Source organism: Nannospalax galili, unplaced genomic scaffold (assembly GCF_000622305.1).
Source record: "Nannospalax galili isolate Female #2095 unplaced genomic scaffold, S.galili_v1.0 scaffold787, whole genome shotgun sequence".
In the NCBI taxonomy this organism is placed as follows: Eukaryota; Metazoa; Chordata; class Mammalia; order Rodentia; family Spalacidae; genus Nannospalax; species Nannospalax galili.
Genome location: NW_008356318.1, coordinates 758,251 through 777,765, shown reverse-complemented (window position 1 = coordinate 777,765; position 19,515 = coordinate 758,251). Strand labels below are relative to the sequence as shown.

General features: G+C 37.2%; 1 protein-coding gene across 3 annotated transcripts in view; it reads left to right on the top strand.

The window, feature by feature from the left end:
• Window positions 1–19,515, top strand: part of Thsd7a (thrombospondin type 1 domain containing 7A) — a 444,595-nt gene that overhangs the window by 413,058 nt on the left and 12,022 nt on the right. For all 3 annotated transcript variants that reach the window (XR_003847217.1, XM_008854527.3, XM_029556884.1), the window contains exons 17-24: window positions 1,580–1,733; window positions 4,667–4,811; window positions 6,039–6,154; window positions 9,577–9,694; window positions 9,925–10,070; window positions 10,485–10,659; window positions 12,869–13,042; window positions 19,098–19,193. Coding sequence is in view for 2 of the 3 variants with exons in the window: in XM_008854527.3 (XP_008852749.1) it covers window positions 1,580–1,733; window positions 4,667–4,811; window positions 6,039–6,154; window positions 9,577–9,694; window positions 9,925–10,070; window positions 10,485–10,659; window positions 12,869–13,042; window positions 19,098–19,193 (1,124 nt within the window). In the remaining variant the exon portion in view is untranslated. The remainder of the gene's footprint in view (window positions 1–1,579; window positions 1,734–4,666; window positions 4,812–6,038; window positions 6,155–9,576; window positions 9,695–9,924; window positions 10,071–10,484; window positions 10,660–12,868; window positions 13,043–19,097; window positions 19,194–19,515) is intronic.

Below are 19,515 nucleotides of genomic sequence, written 5' to 3'. Positions count from 1 at the left end.
GCCTAAATGCAAATGTGGACTGACATTTCAAGATAGATGAGTCTACAAAACAGCAGGTTTAGGTTTACCCAATCTCAATCTTTCTCACTTAGGATGGAATTAAATATCAGGAACTGGATATCAGAAGTGATTTTCCCTAATGGGAAGTCCTCCCTTCCTCTTTCTATTTTTCCTTCTTCCTTCTCTACCTCCTCTCCTTCCTCCCTCCTTCCCTCCCTCCAGACTGCATACCCTATCAAAACACAGCTAATGACAGTTTTCCAATTATTGAATGTATCTCACAAGACAGGGATATTTCTGAAATTTGGCCCTGCTATAAGAAAGTGATTCTACAAGTAGGTTTGTGGAGACACAATGGCCTACCCATTGTATATCTCTGGGAAAAGCTGGGGTCTCATGTAGAACTGTGAGGTGATTCAACCAACTATTTCAGTGTGCTGAGTCTAAGAGGCCTGCAAGGCCCAGCTGTACTTTTCATCTCCCCAGATGCAACTCTCTTCCCAAACCCATTAATTTGGCTGACCTTTTCCATATGATAGATGAGGGATAAGGGTTTTCCCTTCCACTACACAAGTTCACAGAGATTAGTAACGAAGGTAAAGGGGAAGCCACATTAATTAGTTTCTCAAGAGATGAGTAAGGAACAGTTTTTGACTGTTTACAATGAACAAATGTGGCTTATGAATTTGTTCTCACAAAATAAAAATTAACAGGAAAAAAATCAAGATGTAGGAAGATCCAAATAACCACAGAGAACTTCAGCTATTACAATTCAAACATCTTCCTGTTTCTGGTTTTCTTCTCAGGTTAACAGATGGGAAGCTAAATTTACTTTTTAAAATAGTTTAGAGCATATAATTCACTTTATTTATTTGTGTGCATGTGCATGCATTTGTCACTTCACACCTGTTGCAGGGCTCATGTACAGGTCAGTGAATGAACAACTTACAGGAGTTAATGCTTTCCTTCTACCATGTACATTTCAAGGATTGAACTCCGGTCGTCAGGCTTCCCAGCATGTTCCTTTACCCACTGAGTCATCTTACCAGCCCCTAAAATTACTTTTTAAATGGCAAAACAAATTGGTAAATGCTAGCTATCTTTGAAATGTGTTTACAAGACTTCTTGTACAGATATTGCACAGTGCCTCGACCTCCATCATCTGTGAGCCAACTGAATCTTTTATGTGGAATCCAATATCTTAATGAGAAGAAAAAATAGATTGTATGCCAAAATATCACCCTCTTTGAGCATCTCCTTGAACAAATCCTCATTAATTCCTGTCCCACAGATGGGTGTAAATGTCATTTCCCATGCAAGGAAAGTCACCCGACAGAGTTTGCCAACACCCTGCAGCTATTCCATTAGAAAGTTATGAGAATGCATGTGAGCACACATGTTGACATCATACAAAAGTACTACCTGCATTGGGAGAGGCAGAGATTCTTAACTCTTCATTTTTGGAGAATGTTACTCACTAAATACAAAGCATCCGCTCCAAACTCATGATGCTATCTTAATGAGAACCACCTGTCCTGTGTGTCCTGGTTCCTTCACTGCTGTACGTGTTTTCTTTTAGATGCATGCAGAATACAGCAGATGGCCCTTCTGAACATGTGGAGGATTACCTCTGTGACCCAGAAGAAATGCCCCTGGGTTCTAGAGAGTGCAAATTACCATGTCCTGAGGACTGTGTGATATCTGAATGGGGGCCGTGGACCCAATGTGCTTTGGTGAGATTTTTAACGATTTTGTAATAGAGTTTGCTTAATTTTTTATAGGTATTAAGAACAAATATTTTCAATGTAAAATATCTTTGTGCATCACATTTAGAAAATCAAAGCTTGTTTTCTTGGCCCTTATATGGCTGTGCCATGTAAAGTCAGCAGTATTTCCTCTCACTGTACAACTGTACAACTTGACTTCTTGCAAGCCTTTTCATCCTTTTAAACCCCTGTTCCTAAGCCAGAACATGACACCTTCAGGCTTACAAATTACACAGCATGTTAAAACTGAGCTGGTCATGATGATTCCCTTTAGTTTGGAAAGCAGGGAAAGAACGAAACCCTAGTAAAGGTGCTTTAATGATGTCAGCTTGCTGTCATCCCTTGTTTTTTGCCTAACCCTTTTTCAAAATATTTTTATTGAGCTTTTGTAATTTCATACAACAGTTATTAATCAAATTTAGACCCCCTCCCCATCCATGCCTCCCCTATTCCCTCACCAGACCTTGTATATTCCGTCATACATGTTAAGTTCTATCCATTCAGGCATTTTTATCCAAATGTCCTTCAGTGTAAATTCATCCACTGGAGCTTAGTCAGCCCATCTAGAGATGGGCTACTATCCCTCACCCAGCAGCAATCAGTCTCCAATAGTTCTCAGTCTGGTGCTGGCCCACCACCTCTTTCTCTCTTCTCCTTTCAGTCCTTGTTTGAGTGGGCATGGGTCTTGTGCTCATTGCCACCATTGCCACAAGTTCACATCTGCAAGCTTCTGGTGGCCTGAAAGCCTCTGCTCCCCTGTGTTCATGAAACATCCCTGGCACTTATTATCTTTTGGCTCTCTCTTCTGCAATGGTCCCTGAGCTGTGTGTGGATGAGGTTGCATATAGGAGTCCTATCTTACATTCTGTAGTCTCTTATTCTTTAAAACTTGGCCAGTTGTGGCCCTCTGTGTGCATCGCACTCTATTGTATAAGGAAGTCTCACTGGTGAGTGTTGAGGGGTGCATTAACTTTCTCTCTACCCCTTGTTCCGCTACGTTCCATGAGCCTTAGTTGTAGGGGTTCAACTGTAGATGTGTCACCTAATACTGGGCATCTTGCAGATGTATATTCTGTGTCTGACCAGATGTGCAGTTCTGCAGTAGCCTCCATCTGTTGCAAAAAGAAGCCTCTTTGATGAGTGGTATACAGTATGCTTGTCTATAAACATAAGGATAGATATTTAGCATATAGCAAGAAATTTCCCTTGTCTAGAGATATGAAAGAGATAGGATAGAAGAGGACATAGATCCTAGAGAAAGCCTCACCCTTTTAATTTAAGTGGTAAGAATGAGCTTTCACAGAGAGGCATTCTGTGGCAGGAGTATGACCACTAGAAATTAAAAATCCTAAGAAACTGATTCATGAGTCTCTGTAAACAGAGATTCTGTGCCTCTTTAACACTGGGAAGCTAGATGACTTTGAATCAGAGACTCTAGATGTCAACAACAGTAGGGGGCCCTGCCATGGGACCACAGGAAGGGACTCATTTGAAACAGTTTGTGAGAAATTTGGCTTACCCTTTTGTAGATTTGTATAGCCTTAAAAAATATGTGAAAAAAATAGGAAAGATGTCTAGTGTGGAATTGTTTGAATTACCATATAGGACATTTTCAGAGAAGTTTACATATATTTCTAGGAGAAATTATTTTTAGATCTCAGTGCTTCCATTGTTAAAATGTTAACTGGCAACCAATTGATAGATTGAGAAAAACAAGACTGGTGGCTCATTGAAGAGAGGTTGAAGAGGATGAAGGCTTCAGTCTTTCACAAGAGCCTGCAGGTGGATTTCTATTGTAATTCTGTAGTTGACCTACATTCTAAAGACTCTAACTCTGTTTATAATGATGAGATTTTTATTGTCACAGATTCTGTTGCTGAAAAATTCTATTTTTTATAAAATAAAGGCTGTTGAACTTAGGTTGCTTCTAGAACTACCGGATAAGAACCATATCCATTTGGTTTCTGTTTTAAATAGCCAAGAATAACCATGTTAGAAGAATAACTGGGGTTTCATTAGTGGGAACAAAAGACTTGATGAAACATATTTTTGAGCTTTTGCCAATAGAAATTTTGGAATGAGAATAAAATTCAACTGGTTGAATAGATGTGTTTCTTGGACTGTAGAAGTTATCTTTTTTCATCAAAGTTTCATTACACAAACACAAAATATTGACTATGTGCAAAGAACCGTTAGGTACAAAGACACAGAAAGAAGACAGAAATCTCTCAATGTATTCACACTGGAGAAGGTAACAGCAGCCTTAATATAGTTTGTATCCTCTAAAAGTAATGTGTTCCTCCAATAATACGACCAAAGTACAATGGAAGGAATGGAAGAGGAATACACTATTTTAAACCTGAGAAATACAAAGCAGTTTATTCCTTCCTATTCTTAAGAGCTAAATGTTTTCAGAAAGATGTACCACTGGGAAAATGATCAGCCAGTCTCTACATGCTAAATTTGGCTTGGATATGTCTAGGTATACATCAGAAAAAAGACAATCATTTAGAGTTGTCATTTAAATGTTCTCAGTTTCATTTATACGTGCATATGCATGCATCTATATTTAATAATTGCAGCATATTGGATTATCATTCCACGTTAAGGAGTGTGACCATATGAGACCATATGAATGTGTTTGTGTAGGTCTGAGGCAATGACTCAAGCATCTTCTAGCTAGAATAGGACATCAGACTCTTGACCATTGCCTTCATTTTACATGTGGGCACTCAGAAGCATGACAAAGTTGAGATTTTACATGTGGGCACTAACAAGCATGATGGCTTGCTCAAATTATCCAAGAACTGAGCACTAAGTTAGGTACAGTGCTCTTGTTAATGTGCTGTTGTTTGCATGACTGAGTTAACCTTTCTGAAGAATGCTGTTGTTCTTGTAAGCCTTGCAGTCAAAGTGGTTCCCGACAAAGGTCAGCTGATCCCATCAGACAGCCTGCTGATGAAGGAAGAGCTTGCCCTGATGCCGTGGAGAAGGAGGCCTGTAACCTGAACAAAAACTGCTACCACTATGACTATAACGCTACAGGTAGGGGCATCATTATGTCTCCATGGAGTCTGAGGCTGATCCCATACCCACCAGCTCTAGATATCCCATCAGTCCTACTCCACCTGTGTGACATTTGGGAGCACAGTTTGCATTCCTAGAAACAATTAGGCATCACCTGACATAATTAGTAAGCATCAGGAAAAATAGAATAAGAACATCACAAAACCTAAGGCCCTGAAGTATGTGTCAAATATTCTTGATAATTCTATTCAAGACATTCTCCCACTTTGGGAAGATACAAATAAATATATTAGTTTTCAGCAGACCTTTCATTGCTCTCACTTACAAGGTCAATAATTCTAGGGGTGTTGATGTGGTTTATGAACAACATGAGCATGATGGGGAAATGTTTGCAGTATTAAAAACTGACTTGTTATAAATGAAAAATGGACTTCTTATAAATTTCATTTCTCAAAATAATTTACTATCTTCAAAACACAAATGTCAAAAGTATTTCACGAATTCATAGATTTGGTACAACTTCAAAGCTAACTTTTTGGAATTCCCACACTGAAATAACCTCAAGAAGTTGTGATTCCCACACTGAGTAACCTCAAGTAGTTGAAGAAGGAGCCATAATGGTCACACTGGCCCTCACCCTCATTTTCTCTTCGATTTGCTTTCATGCCACAAAGGAAATCAAAATTCTTTGGGATATGCCTGGAGAAAAAAGATGAAGGAATTATTTTTGCAAACAACCAAATAAGAGAATTTAATAAGTATACTGAAGTTATTTGTGAAATAAATAAGTTTGTGTTTTTTTAAAGAATCCTACATATGGGAATTAAATGAAGAACATAGTGTTTTATTTTAATATAATTACATAAAGTACCATTCGTGAAAATTATTATTTTACTAAAAGGACATAATGTTCAAATTTTAAATTCTACTCATTTAGGAAAAAGTTTTAAAATATTGATCTAAAGACCAAAGCCATTTTTACAATGCCACCAAGTGGCTAGCTATCAAGATAGTCAAGTAGACATCTGCCTTGAAGAGTAATCCCCGCAGCTATGTGCAACCCCAGCAATTCCATTTGATTCCTGATATGTTCAAAGCTGGAGCCCATATGCTCTGCATGGGGCATGATTGATTGTGGGGCTTAGGAAGCAGTTGTGAATTAAGTATGGGATTCAGGTCATCAGAGTTTCATTTGAAATCTGTTTCATGCATAGCCTTCTGTTCTGATGGCTCCTCTCCTTTCAGACTGGAGTACATGTCAGCTGAGTGAGAAGGCAGTTTGTGGAAATGGCATTAAAACAAGGATGTTAGACTGTGTTCGAAGTGATGGCAAGTCTGTTGACCTAAAATATTGTGAAGAGGTGGGTGAGTGCTATATTCCATCTTTGTAAGTAAATTCTTTGCTAAGCATTTGAATTCAAGTGGAGCCAGGGACCTGTGCTCTGCACAGCTCAGTGCTGGCAGGTGCATTGCAACACCATTTGCAGGCTGTTTAGTGACTTTGTGAAAAGAGACAGTATCCATGCTGCTGATTTCCACATATAATTTCCTTTATTTTGTTCTGCTTGGAGCCCAAAGGTATGCTAATTAGCCTATTCTGAAAGAAGTGCTTAGGAAACAATAAGCAATCAAGGTGATAAAGGCAATAAATCTTAATCAGACTACTCATCATGTTTTGTAATTTGATGTGAATGTGGTGTAGAGCCTGGACACCTGCCAAGATTCATCATTTATTCTCTCTGTTGCTAAACATTGATCGCATGTGGTTTCATCGCAGATTTTGATATTAAAATCTAATACCCAGCTGTGATAATCTAAGTACTCAGATATCAGATTTGGCTAAGAAAGCTTAATATTCAAACAAAGAAATGAAATCTGTTATTATTATCTTCACAGTTCAGAGAACTGTAATATGTTGCTAATTGCGAAATGAAAGTAATGTCATCGCTCCTGGATATGGCCTTCTAAAAGTGAAGAAACACAGTCATTAACCTTTCTTCTTTTCATAAAGCTGCACTTTGCCTTGTGACACTGTTTTCTGATTTCAGTACCAAAACGGCACTGACATTCTTGTCAAATTTCATTACTTGTGCATCTGAGTTCCACTGGGTCATTTTTAAACCAAAATAATCAAGAACCTCAATACATCTTAAAAAGACCAAGCTAGACATACATACTGTCACTAAGTCCAGCAGGCTTGGTCACTATGAAGTCTCTGTACACATTCTGAGGGTTATACTGCACCCACAGAACTATCTCAGCTCCAAAGGGAAAACTGTCACTGGAAGTACTTTATCCATTTGGTGTCAGAGCCAAGTTCAGGTAAGCTAACTCTTGCATCTCTGTCCGTGGGAACAGAACTTTCAGATATTCTGAAAACATCAAGTTGTTTAGTAAATAAATGTCTCCCACTAAAATCTTCAGACATGAATTTACCTATTCAGACCTTAGATTAAGTTAAATTCAAGTTTTGACACTGAAACTAATGGCATTTAAGCAATATAACTAACATAAAATAGCATTTATGGGTGGAAATTGCTATAGTCACAGACTTCTGATGTGATTCAAACTAATTAGTAGAGCTTCTGCTTTACAAGTGCCCACAGAACGTCCTTCTCACAAGAGTATGTAGTGCATAGCAACCTCTGTGGTAGGGGAATCCTAGTCATTCCAGACCATTTTAAACTACGTTGTATGATGTGACTACTCCTGGGACAATTTGGATTCAACCATCCCAGCAAACATGTCTTCTGGGAGAACAGCGCTACTCTCTGTGGGAATTAAACAGTTCACATGTGATTTTATCCATCCCTATGAGTACAGTTGCTTCGACGAACAGCTGAACTATCTTTGTAAACAGTGGACAGACTGCCTACCTACCACCGCATGTGCAAAGCCTGTGTTCAATGCAACAGCAGTAGGTAGTTCTTGCTGCTTCCCTAATAACCACAAAGAAATGTGTCATTACTACCGAACAAAGAAGAAAATTGGGGTTAAGTCGACTGGCATTTATGTAGTGTGCTTTCCCCTTTGATGTTTTTGAGATTTTTACTCATCTGATACCTGGTCAGTTTCTCCTTTCCTATCCTTTGAAATCTAAATACATTTTTTAAAATTTGCTTAGACACATACTTAGATGAATAGATGGATAGATTTAAAGAGATGAATGCATGTATAGATAAATGGTGGATAGATGGATAGATAGAATTAAAAAGACAAATAAATATCAGGGAAAGTATAGAAAATTAAAAGGCCTAATTAATGGATAACCAAATTACTCTCTAATGAAAGAAGTCACTAATAGCTGATTCCGTTTCAAGCCCCCTCCATTAATCTATTATGTATGTTAAATGTTACATGTTACATTGATCATGTCAACCTATCTCCAACCTCCTGCATTTCTTAAGAATCTTTATGAAGCCTTAATTTAGTGGTATAATAAATTTTTAAATCTTTTTTTTAATTTTACTTATTATTTTTTATTTTACATGTATGCGCATATTGCCTGCATGTAGGTAAGTGCACCCGTGTCGTGCAATGCACTCAGGACAGAAGAGGCTGTCAGATCCCCTGGAATTGGAGTTACGGACAGTTGTTAGCTGCCGTATGGGTGCTGGGATTCAAACCCGGGTCTTCTGCAAGAACAACCAGTTTTCTTAACCACTGAGCCATCTCTCCAGCTGAAAATTTTATATTACTTTGTATCCTAGACTTTAAATGTTGGAATATATGGTATATTACTTTGAAGTCATTTTTATAGTTTTAAATTGTAATATGTAAGTCATGTGATAGAAACCAAATGCCAATAAAATTATTCATTATAATAGAAGCCAAGCACTCAAATTATACCTTAGAAGAGAACATTATTGTAATGAGTTCATATAAAACATTTATATTCAAAATATTATTGAGGACCAACATGTTCTTTAGAGAAAGACAGCTTACTTAACAACTGACATTTCTATCCAGGTATCACGTGGTAGAAGCCTATGATTCCAGCTGAGGCAGGAGCAGGAAGATGACAAGTTCAAGGCCACCTTTGGCTACAAAGATGGCTTCAGGCCACCGTCTAAAAAGCAAGAGCCTAGTCCCCCAAATCAAGCAAACAGATAATTAATTAATTAACTAAATAATTTTGGTGCTGGGGACTGAATTCCAGAAATGACTACTAAGCATTCCTGGCCCCCAAATTGACATTCTTTTTCAGTATGGTCTTTCTTTACTCTTGAGTAGCAATTTGTCTTAGAAACTTATCTTTTGCATTTCAATTTCACGTATACATGTAAAAATAAGCATCTTTAGGAAGTAAGTATAGATCTCTATGCTGATGGAATTCATGATTTTTGTATTATTACAAAGCAATTGTGCTTACATTGTTTTTATTTCTCATGTGGGGTATTCAACGAATTTGTAGATTAAATGCCCTTTTTCACTACTCTGGAAAATGTTCACACTGCACATAACTGTATAGAGTCAGTACAGCCTGGCATTCATTCTCAGCCTCTGGCTCACCCTCTATTGGGTTGAACAGTTTTATAGTCATAAGGAAATTTGTCTTTCAGATAGCTTCTCATTCTATCATGCAGCTTTCTTGTGCTCCTCTCCTCCCCCTCCTCCACCTCTCTCCAGTCTCCTCCCCTCTAGTCTTCAAGTCTCTGTTAGTCCCTCCTCCCTCTTTTCCCTTCTCTCCTCTCTCTTCTCCCTCCTCATTCCCTTTCCCACTGGCAATACTCATGGCCCTGCTTCACTGCCCACACAAACATATCTATCTTTATGCTTTCAGCTTGGCCTGGAGAAGAACTGGCTGATGAACACATCTTGCATGGTGGAATGTCCTTTGAACTGTCAGCTTTCTGATTGGTCTCCTTGGTCCGAATGTTCTCAAACATGTGGACTCACAGGTCAGTTTGCATTGCAATTAGCACTAAACTAGTGTTCAAGTATTATAAAACATCCTTCTTGCTCTAAGTCATAACAGGTGGTCTTTGTGGAATTGGGTGTCTTCCTTGTGAGCTTTTCTTGTTTCTGGGTCTCCTCGGAAGAGGCATCTGTCATGCCTTCTCCCAGCAATGTATCTGCTTGTATGGCTGTGACATTGCACTGAAGTTGTATCATTTCTTATCTTTTAAAGGGAAAATGATCCGAACACGAACAGTGATGCAGCCTTTTCAGGGTGATGGGAGACCCTGCCCTTCCCTGACGGAACAGTCCAAGCCTTGCCCAGTGAAGCCATGCTACCGTTGGCAGTACAGCCGGTGGTCTCCGTGCCAAGTTCAGGTGTCCAGTCTCAGCTGTGTGGACGCATGAGTTCTCCTACACAGACTTGGTTTCAGAAGCACATTAGCATTTACAAATCCTTGGCTTCCTCTGATAGATTTTAGTGATGGTGCCATTTCACGGTCATTTAATTAGTTTTGATAGCAAGCACTCCCTGTCCTGTACTTTTAAAAATCACTTGGAGATTGTTTCATTTTAATGAAAATTTATTTGCCTGTCTTTGTCTAGAAAGCAAATAAATTGTTCAGGGTATGCTTTATAGCTTGTGCCCTATAAGGCTTCTTCCCTAGGGTTTCCAACGCTTCTCTAGCTGTTTATAAATCAAAATCAATGATGCAGAGATGACTGCGAGTCATGAGTTTTCTAACGAATTATTTTTCTTTTTCTAATTAGTTATTTCTCCCTCAATTCCAGGAGGCCCAATGTGGAGAAGGAACCAGAACAAGGAATATTTCTTGTGTAGTGAGTGATGGCTCAGCTGATGATTTCAGCAAGGTGGTGGATGAGGAGTTCTGTGCTGACATTGAACTCATAGTGGATGGTAGTAACAAGATGGTTCTGGAGGAATCCTGCACACAACCCTGCCCAGGTAACAAGAGGACACAATTTCTATTGGAGAAATTTCTGCCTAGGACTAGAGTCAAGAAGGGAGTGTGTATACAGGACAAGTTGAGATTATAAATAATCTTATTCAGTAGTGTCTTTACTAGCAGCTCAGCACCATACCTGTGGGTTAGTGGGCACTGCCTCATAACCAGAGAGACTGCCATTTCTAAAATCACTGAGATAAATCCACAGCACTCTACAGTATGTTTTGAAAACTAACTAAATGTGAACCAGTAAACGTTACAGAGTGGAATACTGATTTAGGAAATGTATTTCCTGCATTTTATTATTGCATCTTTGAAAGACCAGGTGTAACTTTCTTACTACAATGGTTTGGGTCAAAATATAAAAGTAAAAAGTATATTTATAAAAGTAAATTTAGTATAGGAAGTAGTTCACTCTCATTTTTCGTTATTAAATCTTAAAATTTCATGTGCATTATTTCAGGATGATAATTATGTATTTCAGAGACTACAGAAAAAAATTATTGAATTTCACTGCAAAACATGGTCATATTGAATATAAATAAGCACAAAAGCTAAGCCTATCATTAAAAAGGTAGATTTTATTTCCAAGCAGCTTGCAGTCACTGAGGTAAAGTCAGTTATTTCTATTGATGGAATTTTTAAATTTTACTCCTACCAGTTTTTCCTGCATAATTAAATACTGGGTAACCAAAAGTGTCATCTCTTCAGTGATATAAGAGTTTCTACAGCTTTCCTAAACTACTTAAAATTTTTGCTAGTTTATTTTTCCTTTGCATTTCCAAAATTTACTAGAATTTCCTTTTTAAACTTTAGGGGCCCGGACAATGTGTGTGTGTGTGTGTGTGTGTGTGTGTGTGCACGCATGCACACGTGTGTGTATGTGTAAATAATTTTTGTATTGCTAGGATTTCATACCCGTGTCACAAGAAGTTTTCCATGAAAATATCTCCAGACATGATTAAAGTGATAAGAACATCTTATGGATTTATGTCTGTCGTAATTAACTGCTTCACCAAGCAATTATTCAGTCCTGGTAACAGAATGGGATCTGAGAAAGACGTATTTCACTAAGCCTTCCCTGTTCTGAAAATGATGAAAGATGTTGGGGCTGGCTCAACAGTTAAAAGCACTTACTGCTCTTACAGATGACCCAGATCCAGTTCCAGCATCCACATCAGGAAGCTCACAACTATCTATAACTGCAGTTCCAGGACATCTGGCGCCCTCTTCTGGCCTCCATGAGCTCCTGCACACATGTGATAAACTCATGCAGGCATACACATAAAATAAAAATAAATCTAAAAAATAATAAATGGTGAAAAATGTTGAACACGTGAATCCATCAAGACTCATTAATTCCACTCCTATACATACACATCACAAAACATTCATGTAACATATATTTATCACAGGCTTGTACTGAAATATCTACAATAGTACAAATTAGAACTATTTAAGCATGTGATACAGCCTACAAGTATGAGTGAGTGAAAAACGATATATATGTCATGATTCTATGAGTAATATGAGGGTGGATTTCTGAGATTCTGGTAATGTTCTGTTCATTGATTAAATGTTGATTTCATAGATAATCAGACTGTGAAAATTCAGCTGTGAATTTATGATATGTAATCAATTTGCATGTACTGTGTATTTACTTCAAAGAGGTGGGGAGGAGGACTAACCAGCATAGAGAAATAACCAGCATAATTTCCTCCCTGGCAGCTGCTCAACTGTCTGCCTCACTTCACTTTGACTCCTCTGTGATGAAACAAAAAAATACGATCACCAGATCCTCATTCTTCGACTTAAAATTCACTTGAAATTATGAATACATGAAAGAAAAGTTCTATGTATTGTTAGGTTTTATTAACCCCCATCACAATAACAAGACTGATGTTAGCTTTTAGCTAAATACTTTCTGTCTCTTAGGAGGTGATATGATGGACAAACTCCTTTGAGCCATAGTTTGTTTTTTATAAGATTAAGGTACATAGAGACTGCTAAGAGCCACCCGGAAAATAGCAATATTTATACAAAATCATAAAATTACGTTTGAACTTCCAATTATTAAATGTTTATCCAAATCATATAAATACCATGTACAGCCAGCACACCTACAAGCATGACCTGGCAAGGTTAAACTCAAAGTGAGTATGCCTCACTGTTCTCTACGGATATGAATTATCAACTTGTTTCTTGCAGGTGATTGTTATTTGAAGGACTGGTCTTCTTGGAGTCTGTGTCAGCTGACCTGTGTGAATGGTGAGGATCTTGGCTTTGGTGGAATACAGGTCCGTTCAAGAGCAGTGATTATTCAAGAACTGGAGAATCAACATCTGTGTCCAGAGCAGATGTTAGAAACAAAATCATGTGATGGTGAGGGTTATAATTCATGAAATCTATTCATTTGAGTAGTATTGATATCCAAAAGCATGAGATAAGAATTTTTTATGAATAACTGAATTTGCTAAATTTCTATTTATGGTTGATAATTAAATTAAAAGTAAGATTTGATGTGCTGGGAAGTTTACTTAGTGGAAGAAGTGATTTCATGAAAGAAAGAAGACCTTAGTACAAATCCCCAGAAACCCACATGGTGCCAGGTGCGATGGTGTGCTTCTGTAATCCCTGTGCTCCTATAGCAAGATTATAGGCAGAGACAGAGAATTGCCAGAAGCTTGGGGAGAACCTAGCCTGGTGTCCACAGCAACAAAGAACAACAACAATGAAAAAAAAAAAAAACAGACTTTGTCTCAAACAAAGTGGAAGGCCAGGATCAACACCCAGGTGACATGCCAATGTGGATGTTCAGATCTTCACACACGAACATACATGAACACATACATATCACAGACACACACACACACACACACACACACACAAAGAACAAGATTTTGGTTTAAAAAATACTGTAAAAATGTCTCCTAGTTTGATGAATTCAAGAAGCCTGAGATAATTAGGAGCACTTTAATTATATACGTACAATAGCAATGATTATGCATGGATCTATCAATATTTTCCAGGTGTTTGAATCAAATGAAAAAAATAAAGGTAAACCACGAAGCCATAGTTAAATTAGACACATTACCATATTCTCAGAAGTTGATAAATCAGTAAGAATTAGCAATTTTACTTTTAGTATAATTTGACATAGAACAGTATATACATGTATGTTTATGTGTCAATGCAGGTTTTTATGCACACATATAAAACCATTCCCTCAACATTTGCAATACATTCTATATCCAAGAACCATGGTGCATTTTAAAATAATTTTTATTTTTGAGAATTTCTTACATGAATATTATATTTGCATCATTTTCATCCCTCCCATTCTCCTTCCAACTACTCCCACATCACCCCTCAATTTCTTGTTCTATTCTTTTATTATTATTGTCATGTATACATACATGTATAAATATATATCTATATAGTGCACTGAGTCCATTTATTGGTGTCCATGTGTACCTGTGTTTAGGACTGACACTTGGGACTAGATAACAGATCAGGGAGCTTGTCCCTGGAGAAAACTGACTCTCCTTTCCTCAGTATTTATTGATTTCCTGCGGTTCATAATCTAAGGGTGGGATACTGTGAAATTTCCCTCATCTACACTGGCATGTCAACTGGTGTTCTCACTGTGCAAATCTTGTTAGGCTATCGCTTTGTGAAGATTCCATGGTTGCATTTTCCCCACCTTGTCTTAAATGTATTATCTAGCAGTAGGTGACCTGTTCCTCTGGCTCTTAGAATCATTCTGACCCTCAGCTCCCAGAGTCTTAGCTGTAGGGGTTGCATTGTAGTGTACCAATTGGGGCTAGGCACCACAAAAATCACTTATTGACTGTATTTTGGTCAGTTGAGGAACTTTGTAATAGTCTCTATCTGTTGCAAAAAAGAAGCTTCTTTAATGAGTTTGAGATCACATTTATCTGTGAAGATAAGGACAAGTATTTAGAATATAGTAAGAGTTTACAGTGGTTTAGGGAAGTGGCTCTGCTCTAGGGTGTATGACCTCTTAAATCACGTGTACTTCACTGTGTTTACAGTACCATATATGAGTTCCCTCCTATTGAGCAGACCTTAAGTCCAAATAGACAGCTATTGATTATACCCAAGATAAAAGTGCCACTATTGCACCAATAGAGATACTTTGCCCAGTTGCTCATTGTTGTGATTCATAGGCTTTGCAGCTGGGTATGTTCATTGACTGGTTTTCCAACTTGGCAGCTTGCATAGCACCTTCTGATACTATGAGAGCTGGTCTTCAGGGAGGAGATTTCAGGTCAGTTCTAGCCCAATTACTCTAAGTCCTAGGTCCAAAGTATGTAGTGTCTTCAGTGACAGGATCTTACCTTCAAGTTTTGGGAGGCAACTAGGGGCTGTGGCAATAGCCTATATTATTTTAAGCATCTCTTGGACTACCATGACCAAAAATTTGAAAAGAAATTTCTGTTGCCTTGTACTGAGATTTTGTTAGCGCTCTGCTAACACACACACACACACACACACACACACACACACACACACACACACACGTGCACACACACGTGTGTACATGTGTATTTTTAAATAGGCTTGTGGAAAGTAACATATTTTCTATGGCTTCTCAGACAACCTTAGTATCTAGTGGGTAGTATGGGGTTCGAATTCCTAGCTGTGTTCTATAACAATTAAGAAATAGGACATATAATAAATAGCAAGTAGGACTGAAAAATATCCCCTTATATTTTAACACTAGGGGAGGAAGCGCAGCAAGTTGATAATGCTTAGAATTAGATGACTTAACACACCTACCCTGTCAACCTAATTTTCCTAAATTTACCAACCACATAAAATATTTCCCATGCCTAGGACAGAGTAGGAAAAGAAATAGAGCAAGCTTGATATTTGCAATAAATTAATCCATGACAAGTAAGAGAATTGTTCCTCTCAAGCGAGACAGCATAATAAAATTAGAAATCAATAGTGTAACAGTTAGAGGAGGACTCCCTCCCTGTACACACACATGCAAAACCTGAGAGCCACAGGGATTATTTCCTGTCCAATATTATGTGTGATACAATAAGAAATGCTTAGAGGAGAACTGAAGGCCTTGAATGATCACAGATGTGGGGGAAGAGTGAAAACAAGCCGTACTTTCAATGCAAGAAGCTTCATTTTTAGGACAGGAAGCAGAATGCAGCCATATGGGTAAGTAGGAATCCGGTGAGGCAGAGACCAAAGAAGCAAGAGGAAGTAAACAAAATTAATGTTTTTTTTTTTTTTTTTTGAGCCAGAGTAACAAAAATACCACTTTATGGAAACTCAATAAAGGAAAATGAGGGTAAATTTTGCACTACTACTAAAAGAAAAGTGGTTGAAAATACAATTCCATAAAGAGGTTTTGCTAATAAACATAAAACTTAACTGAAAATAAGTTAGAATGTTATAAAATATCAACAGTAATAGAAAATCTATGTCATGGATTCCACAACTGCTAAGAATTCAAACGTATCAAGTTTATATTCACACAGGCATACAGTCTAAAACCAAAATGGATCCCCATTTTCAATAAAAATATGTAATTCAATCTTGGAAAAATTTTTTCATGTTGATTCACATTAATAAGCAAGTATTTGGAAGTAGGAAGGTAACTTAGAAATATGAATTTAAAGCTAGCATATGAAACATGTGGCCTTTATTTACCAACAAGATTTTATTATAAAGTTTAGCTGAAAAAACTGTACTACTGAAGAAGCTGTATCACTAATAAAATGATAACTAAATGTAACAAAAGTGATGTAAAATACATATGGGAGAAATTATAAAATCCTAACTGAAAAGCATAAAGAACTAAAATGTTGGTGTGGTATGCCATGTTTGTTAATGAAAAGCTTCAGGATCACAACACAAATCTTACATATATTTACCTTTAAATTCCATGTGATTTGAACAGGTTATTAAAGAATTCTGAGTATTGAATCCTAAGCTTAATACGGAGGAATTAAAGACAAAAAGAACCAAGAAATTTTTTTGAGAACAATAATTATGGAAAGAGGTCAGGAGACAGATGGCCTTACATTAAGACTTACTATAAGCATTGATAAGAAAAATATGATTGGCCAACAATACAGCAATTACTCTAACAAGATAGGATAGAGAATCTCAGAACAAATTTTCACATACAAGTAAGTGACAGCAGGAAAACCACTAAAGAGAGTCAATGAACACTGATGCTAGATTTGTTAACCATATAAAGTTGTTAAGGTATCTTTAAGGATTGTGGATGTAACACAGTGGTAGAGCACTTACCTACCATGTGAAAGGCCCTAGCTTCCATTCCCAAGGCACAAAACAATAAAACCATCCTTAGCACATATAATATACAAACTGTATTCCTGATAATTTATGGACCTAAAGGTGAAGAGAAATTCTGTAAAACATTTAAAGAAAATACCTTAATAACCCCAAGGTCAAGAGTACAATGCCAAGGCACAAGAAAAAGAAGAAAAGTACTGAAAATTATTTTAAATTAAGATTTAAATATCTTTAGAGTAAAATAGGACATAAACTGATAAAAGGACAAGTCAAAAATGGAAAAGAATTTGTGAAGCTCCTTGATTAAGAAAACTAGTGGCTACAATACAGTTATAAAACCTTTTGATTCATGTGAATTTTATAATCTTAAAATTATTCAGGCCTCCAAAGAACTTTTATATAAGGAAGAGAAAGTGAGAGAGAGGGAAAGAAGGCCATAGGAAGAGAGAGAAAAAGATCTTTGCATCATTTAAAAGTGAAAATATGCAAATTTTAATATTTAGAGATTTAAATAGTCACAAATAACATATTTTGAGAAAAAGCCACTTTCCAGAACAAAAAGGAAATAACTTCAATGAAAAGAATGGTCTTGTTTTAGATTTTGTAGGGCCCTATAAAAAACCTCAGTTACAGATGACCCTTGGATTCTTTCATTGCTTCTGCATCCAATCTCTTAGAACCTTCCTCTACTTACATGTTGAAGAAAATCCAGAGATCCGATTGAACAGAAAGCATTCCTAAACTCCTGCAAGAATGTCAAGACCTCCCAGAGTCCCTGACCCACACTTTGAGAATCACTGTTTAGAATGAATATTTCCCTCATTTCAGTGAGTAAAGGTATGGGTATCATTAGGAAAAAAATGGAAATGGGCCATTCCTAGCAAAGGAAATCCAAATGCCTCAAAGATATTCTGAACTGTTTGGTAAATATAGTCAACAAAGAATTCAATTGAGAATGATAAGATAACTTTCATACACCTAAAACTGATTTTTAAATGTGGACCTGGTGATTCTCTGTTCCTGAGTACTTAGATCAATGGAAACATTATCCCTCATTGGCAAGAGTTTAAATTTTTACTTTTTTTTTTGTAAGCTTACATTTTTTTTTTTTTTTGGTCTTTTTGAGACAGGGTCTCCCTGTAGCCCCAGCTGTCCTGGAGCTCACTGTGTAGACCCAGCTGGCCTCGAACTCACAAAGATCCACCTGCCTCTGCCTCCCAAGTTCTGGGATTAAAGGTATGTGCCACCACACCCAGCTAAATTTTTGCTTTTTTAAATGAAACAAATGAACAATATTAGCAAAGTTTCAGTAGTCCATACAGTTATTATACCCAGAAATTTCCTTCTAGAAATTTATCTTTAAATAGCACCAACATACTTGCATGAATTTGACCAACAAGGAATTGTTTAATAGCAAAAACATAAAATGACATAATAGAGAAAAATGTTGACTAAATTATAGTACCTAGTATATTGCAATTCTATGTGGCAGTCAAATTGACTATATCTACATTTTAAAAATCAATAAAGATATTTTTATCTGTAACTATGTTACAGAAGTATAAATAGAATATTAGAAATTAAAATTCTGACATTGAATTAAATTTTAAGCATGTGTGCATGCAGATGTATGTGTGGTAAAAGAATAAAAACTAAGCGGGAAGTCACAAGTCTACCTCAGAATGGTGTGGACTGCTGGGGCATAAGGAGGAGATGTGGTCAAGAAAGAATGTAATAGGACAACAAGCAAATGAAAACCAAAGCAAATATGCCTAAATATAACATTTTGTTAGCATTACATGATACATAATTGAATATATTTTATTCTCCATATGTATCTGTATATTTCATATTCCAGAACATGAAACAATTTTTAAACCTTTAGAAACAAATCATAAATTAAATTACACACCCAATTTCCCACCAAGCAAAATGTGAAAAATTATTTGGGACTTAGGTAGATAGCTGGAATTTACAAATTTGCATTGCAACCTCTGGACCATCCACTGACATTGTAATCTTCATCAATGAATGGACATCATATTATTTTTCAGTTGTGCATACGTGCGTAGTTAGTCCTCTCTCATGATGTCCCAAGCAACTGAACATCAACATTTGCTCTCTTCTGCAGATGGACAGTGTTATGAGTATAAGTGGATGGCGAGCGCATGGAAGGGTTCCTCTCGAACAGTTTGGTGTCAAAGGTCAGATGGTGTAAATGTAACAGGTAACACACCAATGCAGTGCTTTTCTAAACTTATTCCTGTAAAATGCATGCAGTTGCTTAAATAAAATCTGAAGGACACTCGATTTTTAACACATTGTTGGAATTAAGACACCTGAGTTACAGGCCATTCCTGGAGGTGCACAGTTTTAATCATAGCACTCTGAGGTAGAGGCAGGTGGATCTCTGATCTCTGTGAGTTGAGGCCAAACTGGTTAACATAGTGAGTTCTAGGATAGCCAGAGCTATATAATGAGACCCTGTCTCAAAGAAAGGAAGAAAGGAAGGGAGAGAGGGAGGGAGGGAGGGAGGAAGGGAGGGAGGG